This window comes from Lolium rigidum, chromosome 3 (genome assembly GCF_022539505.1).
Source record: "Lolium rigidum isolate FL_2022 chromosome 3, APGP_CSIRO_Lrig_0.1, whole genome shotgun sequence".
NCBI lineage: Eukaryota > Viridiplantae > Streptophyta > Magnoliopsida > Poales > Poaceae > Lolium > Lolium rigidum.
Window position 1 is genome coordinate 266805982 of NC_061510.1, and position 11554 is coordinate 266817535.

At 45.3% G+C, this 11554-nt stretch overlaps 1 protein-coding gene and 1 long non-coding RNA gene across 2 annotated transcripts; both read right to left on the reverse strand.

The window, feature by feature from the left end:
* Positions 1 to 8527: 8527 nt before the first annotated feature.
* On the reverse strand, positions 8528 to 8896 carry LOC124702451. The gene is made up of 3 exons (XR_007002496.1): positions 8823 to 8896; positions 8672 to 8740; positions 8528 to 8597 (listed from the first exon to the last, which is right to left on the reverse strand). It is a non-coding gene; the product is annotated as an uncharacterized LOC124702451 (long non-coding RNA).
* A 940-nt stretch (positions 8897 to 9836) lies between these two features.
* On the reverse strand, positions 9837 to 11182 carry LOC124699437 (transcription factor WRKY19-like). The gene is made up of 3 exons (XM_047231737.1): positions 10757 to 11182; positions 10544 to 10669; positions 9837 to 10453 (listed from the first exon to the last, which is right to left on the reverse strand). Exons 1-3 carry the CDS (start codon positions 11149 to 11151, stop codon positions 9940 to 9942), a joined length of 1035 nt encoding a protein of 344 aa, XP_047087693.1. The 5' UTR covers positions 11152 to 11182; the 3' UTR covers positions 9837 to 9939.
* Between the last annotated feature and the right edge of the window lie 372 nt (positions 11183 to 11554).

An 11554-nucleotide genomic window follows, 5' to 3' on the forward strand; every position in this document is an offset into this window, starting at 1 on the left:
CTTCGTCTCCCCTGTTCCTTGCGTTTCCCGTGTTGTTGGCGACATAAACCTGGTGGTGTGCCGTTCTTCGGGTGGTGCCTCGGACGATGATGTCGACACTGTCCTCTCCTGAGGAGTACTGGGCATTGCAGATGAATGGCGTGTCGCTTGATCCTAACCCGTGCCTGGTATCGCAGTTCAAGCAGTAGTACGAGGTCATCTCCGAAGATGTGGAATTGTCAGATCCAACCGACATGGGAGACGTCGAACGAGGAGTCGATGGCGCGGGTGAGTTCGTTGAGTTCGTCAGACCAGCCGAAAGGTCGATTGATGACGACGTGCTTGGACCTATCGACCTGGAGGCGAGCGGTTCCAGCAGTCGAAGGACTCCCTCCGAGTTGACGTTGTAGTGGACGCTGCCGAAGGTCATCTCCATGTTTCCTTGTAGATCAGAAAAGGTCGAGCTAGACGAGTCGCTGTGCGGGGTGAATTCATAGGAGCCGAATCGAATCGGGCTTCCCAGAATTGGCGATGATGGTGTCGATGAAGCTGTCGATGACATGACTGGTTCTGGCGATGACCGATCTTGTGTCGACAGGGTTCCCACAGACGGCGCCAATTGTCGAGGGTACTCCTCGGCAATGCCCTCCGATTGGGGCTTAGGGTTGATGGAATCCTGCAAGCTGATACGAGACATCGGTTCACGGACAAGCGGGGAGAGCGATTTACCCGGAGTTCGGGGCCCTCGATGAGGTAAAACCCTTACGTCCTGCCTGTCTGATCTTGATTATGATAATAATGGGTTACAATGGGGTGCCGAAAGGTTCGGCTGAGATCTCGTCGAGAGGCTAAGTGCTGCGGCGACCTAGCTCTAGACTTCTGGGGGCTATGATAGCTAAGATTGATTGTGCCCCTCGGCAGCCCCTCTCCTGGCCTTTATATAGGGGGCCAGGTCTCAAGAGGTCTAACCGAGTACGACTAGATTTACCGTAGTTCTAAATCCAAACTTTCCTTGTTCGGCTCCTTCCTTGTCTTGCCCGCCAAGGAACCTTCTGGTGCGCCATCCAAGTGGCCCGCCTTGCCTTCAAGCGCCTTCATGGGCCTCCAACTAGATTGTACAGGATAGGGCAATGTCGGTTACCCGAAGGGTAATGCCCACGTCAACTTCAAATCTCTTAGAGATGGTGAAAAAGAAGGTTGTCCGGATCTCCAAGAGATTTACTAATTAGATAAAGCAGGAGTGATCATAGGTTGGGTTTTAGTCCCGTAGAAGGTTTGCTTGTGTGAATCTCTATGTATGATAGTTAAGTAAGATTTGCAACTAGTGTGATTGTGTGATTTTAAGTATTCATCTATCTATTAAGAAACTTGTGTGATTGTGCGAATCTGATCATGCGAAGAGCTCTTTGCCCTACTGATTAGGAATCTCGATCAGAAACCACCAGGCCATGTCTCCCGATAAAAGATAATCCCCAAAATGGATGTCAGGCCTTGGCTTTAGAAAATATGATTGGATCCAAGAAATTATAGATACGTTTGGGACGTATCAAGCATCCCCAAGCTTAGTTCCTACTCGCCCTCGAGTAGGTAAACGATAACAAGGATAATTTCTGAAGTGACATGCTATCATAATCTTGATCAATACAATTGTAAAGCATATGAGATGAATGCAGCGATTCAAAGCAATGATGAAGATAATGAGTAAATAAATGAATCATATAGCAAAGACTTTTCATGAATAATACTTTCAAGACAAGCATCAATAAGACTTGCATAAGAGTTACTCATAAAGCAATAAATTCAAAGTAAAGGTATTGAAGCAACACAAAGGAAGATATAAGTTTCAGCGGTTGCTTTCAACTTCAACATATTTATCTCATGGATAATTGTCAACACAAAGCAATATAACAAGTGCAATAGGTAAACATGTAAGAATCAATGCACACAGTTTACACAAGTGTTTGCTTCTAAGATAGAAGAAATAGGTAAACTGACTCAACAATAAAGTAGAAGATAGGCCCTTCGCAGAGGGAAGCATTGATTACTATATTTGTGCTAGAGCTTTTCATTTTGAAAACAAGAAACAATTTTGTCAACGGTAGTAATAAAGCATATGAGTTATGTATAAGACATCTTATAAGTTGCAAGCCTCATGCATAGTATACTAATAGTGCTTGCACCTTGTCCTAATTAGCTTGGGTTAACACGGATTATCATTGCATAGCATATGTTTCAACCAAGTGTCACAAAGGGGTACCTCTATGCTGCACTGTACAAAGGTCTAAGGAGAAAGCTCGCATTGGATTTCTCGCTTTTGATTATTCTCAACTTAGACATCCATACCGGGACAACATAGACAACAGATAATGGACTCCTCTTTAATGCATAAGCATTCAACAACAGTTATTATTCTCATAAGAGATTGAGGATTAGCTGTCCATACTGAAACTTCCACCATGAATCATGGATTTAGTTAGCGGCATATCTGAGGACTTGCTCAGATGAAAATGCTCAAATGAAATGAAAGTTGCGTACATATCTGAGGATCACTCACGTAAATTGGCAGATTTTTCTGAGTTACCTACAGAGAATCATACCCAAATTCGTGACAGTAAGAAATCTGTTTCTGCGCAGTAATCCAAATCTAGTATGAACCTTACTATCAAAGACTTTACTTGGCACAACAAATGCAGTAAAATAAGATAAGGAGAGGTTGCTACAGTAGTAACAACTTCCAAGACACAAATATAAAACAAAAGTACTGTAGTAAAATAAACACATGGGTTATCTCCCAAGAAGTGCTTTCTTTATAGCCATTAAGATGGGCTCAACAATATTAATGATGCACTCGCAAGAAATAACAGTTGAAGCAAAAGAGAGCATCAAGAAGAAAATTCAAAACACATTTAAGTCTAACCCACTTCCTATGAAAAGGAATCTTGTAAATAAACAAGTCATGTAGGCATAATGCAACAAGCATAGAAAGATAAAACAAGTGCAGCTTCAAGATTTTCAGCATATAGAGAGGTGTTTTAGTAACATGAAAATTTCTACAATCATATTTTCCTCTCTCATAATAACTTTCAGTAGCATCATGAGCAAACTCAACAATATAACTATCACATAAAGCATTCTTATCATGAGTCTCATGCATAAAATTATTACTCTCCATATAAGCATAATCAATTTTACTAGTTGTAGTGGGAGCAAATTCAACAAAGTAGCTATCATTATTATTCTCATCAAGTGTAGGAGGCATAGTATAATCAAAATAAAATTTACTCTCCATAGTAGGCGGCACCAAAAGACCACTATCATTATAATCATCATATATGGGAGGCATATCATAATCAACATAAACTTTCTCCTCAATACCCGGAGGGCTAAAGAGATCATTTTCATCAAAATCGACCTCCCCAAGCTTAGAATTTTCTATATCATTATCAACAATGGTGTTCAAAGCGTTCATAATAATATTACTACCAGCATGCAAATAAGGTTCCATAGGTTTTTTAATTTTCGCATTAAACCATTCATGTCTTGACTCAGGAAATAGCACAAAAAGCTCACAGATGTTTTCCATTATGCCTTACTAGTGTAAACAAGAAACAAAAAGATGCAATTGCGAGGATCTAAAGGAAATAGCTTCGAGCACACACACAACGGCAACGAGAAAAGTACTTAGTTACACGGGACCGGAGTATGAGTGCCTTTTACCTTTCCTCCCGGCAACGGCGCCGAGAAAAGTGCTTGATGTCTACGGGTGCTTCTATTCTTGTAGACAGTGTTGGGCCTCCAAGAGCAGAGGTTTGTAGAACAGCATCAAGTTTCCCTTAAGTGGATCACCCAAGGTTTATCGAACTCAGGGAGGAAGAGGTCAAAGATATCCCTCTCACGCAACCCTGCGATCACAATACAAGAAGTCTCTTGTGTCCCCAACACACCTAATACACTTGTCAGATGTATAGGTGCACTAGTTCGGCGAAGAGATAGTAAAATACAAGTGGTATGAATGAATATGTGCAGTAGTAACGGCGCCAGAAAAGTGCTTGCTGGCGTGCAGTTGATGGTAGTAATATTGCAGGAAGTAAAGATGCGGTAAAACGGTAAACAAGCGATGATTGCGGTATTTGGAAACAAGGCCTAGGGATCATACTTTCACTAGTGGACACTCTCAACATTGATCACATAAATAAATAAGTTCTCTTCCTTTGTGCTACATATACTCTTGTTTGATAATGAACACCATTCGTTGTGTAGGGCTACGAGAGCACCTCAATGCCGGAGTTAACAAGCTCCACAACATTCGGCATTCATGTTTAAGTAACCTTTAGAGCATAATAGATCTTTGCAATTTAAACCGAGTACTAACATAGCATGCACACTGTCACCATCACACTACGAAGGGGAATAAATCACATCAATACTATCATAGTAATAATTAACTCCATAACCTACAAGAGATTATGATCATAGCCTACGCCAAGTACTACACGATGCACACACTGTCACCATTACACCGTGAAGGAGGAATAGACTACTTTAATAACATCACAAGAGTAACACATAGACTAATAGTGATACAAAACAAATATGAATCTCAATCATGTAAGGCAGCTCATGAGATCATTGTATTGAAGTACATAGGAGAGAGATTAACCACATAGCTACCGGTACAGCCCCGAGCCTCGATGGAGAACTACTCCCTCCTCATGGGAGACAACAGCGGTGATGAAGATGGCGGTGGTGTCGATGGAGGAGCCTTCGGGGGCACTTCCCCGTCCCGGCGGCGTGCCGGAACAGAGACTCCTGTCCCCCAGATCTTGGCTTCGCGATGGCGGCGGCTCTGGAAGGTTTCTCGTACCGTGGCTTTTCCGTATCGAGGTTTTAGGTCAGGGACCTTTAAATAGGCGAAGAGGCGAAGTCGGAGGGCTGACGAGGCGACGACACAATAGGGGGGCGCGGCCCCCCCCCCCTCTGGCCGCGCCAGGGTGTTGTGTGGGGCCCCCAGGGCTCCCCTCTGGCGGCTCTCGGGTGTTCTGGAAGCTTCGTCCAATTCTAAGACTCTGGGCGTTGATTTCGTCCAATTCCGAGAATATTTCCTTACTAGGATTTCTGAAACCAAAAACAACGAGAAACAGGAACTGGCCCTTCGGCATCTCGTCAATAGGTTAGTTCGGAAAACGCATAATAATGACATATAATGTGTATAAAACATGTGAGTATCATCATAAAAGTAGCATGGAACATAAGAAATTATAGATACGTTTGGGACGTATCAATCCACACTAGAGGATAAGAATACAGATAGGCTGACTAAGAAGATCTGCAAATTGTCTTACCTGAAAAGATGAGTTATTCAAAGGAATACCTGAAGAATAGAATAAACACATGGCACAGCTGTGTGCTAGAATAGTAGTTGATAGAAGTTCTAGTCACTTAAAAAAAATAACCACGGGGCTACTCTATGTATGATAGTTGGTCCGGCCCAGGACTCGGTTGGACCGGCCTGAGGACCGGACTGACCGGCCTGGGGCCCGGTCGGACCGGCCGACAACCGGCAGACTGGCCTGGCGCCCCTGTACCCCTGTCCGATGGGTCAGTATTACAAAAACTATGTTGCCAAATTGTACCAACAATTTGTATGAGAAATATGCATCAACCTAAGTAGCATCAAAATTCTAAAATATCATCACAGTCCACTATACTAAACAAAACTAAAAAAAGATCTATCATCAATAGTACTATCAGCATCAATAGTAGTATCAGCATCAATGTAGTAATATCAGCATCAAAATATCAGTAGCATCAATTTTTTTCAAATATAGCACATAATGATCAATGATTACAGCTTCATATAGCACATAATGATCAATGACTACATAACACATATCGGCATGCCAACTCAAGCTTCATAATGTCGTGCGAAGTTCATCCTTCAAAATAAGTCATTCATCTTCCTGACCTACAAACATATGCGCAACATGCCTGCAATTCACAAAACAGATGATAAAGTAAATAACTAAAGTTTAAAAGGATGCATAAAAAATTGATAACAAAAATTAATACTTACCTAGGATTCAGCTCACATTTCAAGCTACGTTTGGTGTGTCCAGCCTTTTTGCATCTGCTACATCGAATACCCCTACCCCGCTCGTCATACGATAATGGCCTTCCATTCTTTGTCACGGGTCCTTCTCCATCATCTCTACGCTTTCGTTTCTTAGGCGCACCTCGAGCAGCAACTTTAGCAGGGTCACCCAATTTATTAACATCAGTATTCAGTGAGTTTGTGGGACGGTTGGGTACATTATCATACTCAATCTTGTTTGAAATAATGTCAGCATAAAATGCCTTGGTCCGCTCGAATAACCTTTGCATGCAACTTGCAATGCTTCAGATTGTAACATATTCAGCTCCGTAAATCTTTGTCACTCCTCCGCTACGGGAAAACCCCAACCATATAGATCGCTCTTGCGCCTCGCTGGCAAGCCACCCCTAGCTTGTTTAGAAAATCGGAGCAGAACTAAACAATTGGGTATTTCATCCAAATCCAGCACATCAAGTACATGCAGAATATGCTTGCAAGGAAGTCCCCTCCGGATCATCCTTCGATAGCTGCACTCTACAAGTTTATCCGAGTTGACCGGTTTATAATCAACATAAAACTTTGCATGCTTTCTCTTTTTCCAAGCAACAACAAACTGCATCTCACCTTCTGTTCCCTTATACTTATCTATAACCTCAATGCCTTCTATTTTATATATCTCTTGCTGCAATATATAAAAGTTTGCCGAAGTGAATACCTTTGCAGTAGCTCTCTCAATTCTCCTCAAATTGGTTACTGTTACAGGTGATGTCTGTGAACTGATGCAGTCATCTTTTGCCTCTGTCTCTCGAATGCGCACTATAGCATTCTCGTAGTGCAAAATCAAATCCACTAGTGTCATACCGTAGTCTAGGTGTAGGTGAAGACATGAGTTAAGACTTTCACTTCGCTGATTGCTTTTCATACCAAGCCAGAACCCCTCAGATAGGTACGCCGCTGCCCATAATTTCCTCTTCTTGTACATTCTTTTCAGCCAAGTTTGTGTTCTCTCCGTCTGCCATTTCTAGATAAAAGCGTGCCATCTTTCCTCGAATATATCCGGCGTGGTCGTGTAATACAAGAGAGCCCGAAACTCACTCAATGACTTGAAGCTTAGGTGCCGAGCCATGTTCTTTTCAATGTGCCATGAACAAATACGGTGCGACTGCTCCGGAAACACACTTCGAATAGCTCTAATCATCACACTATCGACATCGGTGATTATTGACTTGGGTTTCTGCTGCAACATAGCTTTCAAAAAAGTCTTTAGTAGCCATACATATGTGCGTTCCTTCTCATCTGATAAGATGGCACACGCAAAAACTGTCGTCCTCCGGTGATTGTTAATACCAACAAACGAAACAAATGGCATACCATATCAGTTCATCTTATATGTGCTGTTGAACACGAGTACGTCTCCATAATCATTGTAATCCTGCCGGGACTGAGCATCACACCAGAACAAGCTTTTCAAACGAACTTTACTATCAACATCGTACTCAAAAAAAAAGTCAGCAAACTTCTTCTTCCGGTTCTCCATCATGGCAATGGCTGTGGTAGCATCACCACCTGCAAGTAACTTTCTCTTCTCCCTGCAGCACATGTTGTACAAGTCCTTCCTCGTAAACCTAACAGTGGTGTACCGACCATACTTGCTGAGGAAGGTATCAATGATCACATGCTTCCTAACCCCAGCTGCTGCCAATGCTAATATCTCCGCTTTCTGGAAATCTTTTATCCTCCTATGTGACCATAAAAATGGGCTCTCGTTCGGTTCTGCACACTTATGACTGTGCTTGTAAACAAATTTTGCAACTCGCCAAAGCCCCGAACCTCTATCAAGCTTCACATCCAACTCCGCTTTACAATTGCAACGTGACAAAGGTCTCAACCTACGAGTGCGGTTGTCCATAGTCAGAAACTTGCTGTTACGTTTTCCTTCCCGTGAACACACAAAACGCCTTCTGCGAACTATTTTTTTAGCACCCTTAGTCTCTTTGAACTTGAACTTTCTTACACTGAATCCCTCTTGTCGAGCATATCCATTATAAAAAGTATAAGCAGCTGCCTCAGACACAAATGTCTTCAACATTACCTCCCAGTAAAATTTTCTCTTATCTTCTGCATCACTCTCATCTTCATCCTCTGATCCATTCTTTTTCTTACCAACTGATTTCACCTGCATGCACAATTTGATAACATTGAAAATATAAATATTTTTGAACGCCATGTCCGCGAGTCATACAACGAATAAATTCAAAAATCTTACATGTCTTCTTCTAACAGGTTCTTCTATAGTCTCCAAGTCTGAATCACCGTAATAGTCGTAAGAAGAATTATCGCCAATTAATACCTGAGCAAACAAGAAAGATTAACGGTCATGTCACGACGACATAAAATGCATTGTTCAGTTATTAAATATAAATTAAACATACATATGACCTACTATAATTAAAATGCATACCTCGTCAACAAAACCAGAGTCCAATCTCTCATCATCATTTGGCTCATCCACAACATCACTCTGAATCTAATGCATTTTAAACCATGTAAACATCAATTCCATATTTTTATGCAATCAAACATTTATTACTACAAACTCACATTATCAGTGTCAACATCTTCTTCTTGCTCTACATTATCATCTTCTAGATCAATACCATCTGCATCCATCTATTAGCAAAAATAAGCACAATCAGTATTTAACTACTTACATGCAAGTACTAAATAAAACTAGTAGTTCCGTTTCACTCACACTTTCGTCGACATCATCGTCTCCAGAAGTGTGTTCATCTTCAGGTGGTGCATTCTCGTTGGCAGACGAAATATTGAATTTCTCTTCATCTGTATTTCCGCTGTCGTACTCCATTGAACTTGAACTCAAATCTGAAACGTCCATCGCCTGTCCAAAGTAACAACCAAATGAGTACATCTCAAAAAAGGAGCTCCAAACCCAAATCCTAACGTTCAACCAAATCATGAACATGCAATTAGTTTTTAGAATCAATTACCTCCCAGAACCACCAAGGAGCCGCCAAAACCCTAACGCCGCCTGTAGCAGTAGGAACAACCCGTGTGCGATCCTCCTCCGCGTCCGACCTTGCCCAGCCTCGTCGTCGCCGGATCCGCCTCCCGCCTCCACGATACCCGGCTCAGCTCTCAGAACGAAACCGCCCTGCTACGCCTTGCCGTCCCAACGTCCTCGTCCCTCCCTTCTCCCTCCCGATCGGCAGAACCTTCGAAACCCTAAGGAGGACTAGCAATGGCGCACACGCAAGGTTTCAAATAATTTCCCCGTAACCACCGCCTATCGCCGGCATCAAATCCACGTGATCGACGTAGTTTTCGGGTCGAACTCTGATTGTAATGCTGTGGGGCCGGCGGAAACCGTCATCAACAAGGATACGTACCATATCTACGTGGCAACCGATCATCTATGTGAAAAATGACGTGGAGTATAATTATACGCCACTAATACGGCCCCACTTTCTCGAACGGGTATCCCACCTGAACGTCGTTCGCGAGGGGGACACCGGAGCACACCCCATCCCGGAATTCCCGAAACGTTGTCAAATATGCATGTAGGTACGAACAGTCGTCGTCAGTCAGACTTCACTGCGCCTCTCGCGGCACCATTCAGTCGTTATTGTTGTTTTGTTCTTGTCGTCGCTAGTCAGTAACCTGCTGGTGAGGGCAAGTGATACTTTTCACGATAGTCCTTTGCATCTGGCACGACCATAGTCCACGCACGTAGCTTTCAGAATTTCAAATCGATCAGAACTCATCTGCTCGCCACTAAATTAGTTTCCGTGGCATATCTATCCCACTTTTACATGCTTGTTTAACGTGCCCAAATCTCGTCCTGCGGCGACTTAGAAATAGCGCGAATTATCCAAGAAATCGGCGTCGGCCAGCTGCAGCATGAACTCCATGTCCGCCATCTGGGAGTCCGTCGTGGAGGTGAGCTCCACGTCGGGCACGTTCCTGACGACCTGGTGCTCTGACGTCGCCGGCGAAACGAAGGGGGACGCAGTGAAGGCACAGCCAGCTGGGAAGTCGCTGTTCGGTGCGCCGCCGCCGCCAGTCTCGGCGGCGCCTGCTGGCTTGGACTGGAAGGAGAACGGAGTGTCCAACAACCCCTTCGCGAGCCCCTCGTCCTTCAGTCCCACCGAGATGATGGAGCTCAGCTCCTGCCCGCCTGTGGGCTGCGGCTGCCATTGTTCTCCGCCTCCTGCGTGCCGCGGCCTCTGCAGGCTGTTGCACTGCGCGCAGGTGTGGTTCCCATGGTAGACGACGTCGAAGAGCAGCGGGTCGCCGTCGGCGCGCTGCACCTGCTTGCTCGCGTGGCAGCTCTGCGTGTGCCGGTACGTGCACCGGAAGTAGGCTCTGCGAAAAGTTCGATCTAATCAGCCGCGCGCCCACGATCGATTAGGCTATCGATAATGGTAGGAGTTGTGCTCGAGCGTCGTCTCTAACCTTGGGTACTTGGCGCCGAGGATGTCCTTCTGGCCGTACTTCCTCCAGCTGAAGCCGTCGTCGAGGGGGCCGACGTCCTGCACGGTGTTCACCCTCACCTGCGTGCTCCACTTGGGCAACGCTTTCCTGCACTTGCCACAACCATTTAAATGCTAACAGACGACATACTGACCAACAACCATGCAAGAAGAGTAGGCTTTTGTTTGCTCTTACCTCTTCTTGCATTGCCCAGTCGCATTGGCGCCGCGGCACCGGGAGTCGGCACCGTGGTCGGATCCGCCGCTGCGGGGACTTCCCTCGGCGGACGGCGGCGACCCCGGAGCACCAGGGGCGCAGCACGAGGACATGGCTATGTGGATGGACCTATCGACGGAGGAGCGCATGCTGGACACCAGCGCCCGGCACCGCTCCCCTCCGTCGTCGGCGACGCCCTTCGCGCCCATCTGCGCCTCCAGCTGCCTCACCGTGTCGAGCACCTGCGCCAGCTCCGTGGCCAGGGCGCACCTCTCCATGTACCTGTCCGACGACGACGACCCCTCCATCAAACACTTCCACGCACCTCGTACCTCTCCCTCGCTCGGCCGTATGTCAGGGCTGCCGGCGTTCATACGACACGACCGGCGGCTGTGTGGTGGTCGTCGTCGCCGTTTGTGGGCGTCAGTGCGGGCGAAGGGGGGGCGGTTTTATAGAGCTGGTGGCCCGGGCTGGGAGCCAAATGCGGCGTCACTAGCTCTCGCTCGCTGTCCCTGTTGGAAGAGTAAAAAGTTTGACTGGATTAATAACACAAGAAAGGGATCCTGCTGCAGAAATGTTTAAAAGGACTTGCGTGTGTAATAGTCAAACACTTGGACCGGTCTCTGGTCGCGGGGTTGGGCACTAGCGATGCTGAGTGCTGCTTACTTGTAGGAGTACTTGTTTAATCTAGAACATCCATTGACCAGTTGACCGCGTCCTTGATCGATCATGGGCAGATCCAGAAATGTTCTTCTACCGTGCTCTAGCGTCCATGCA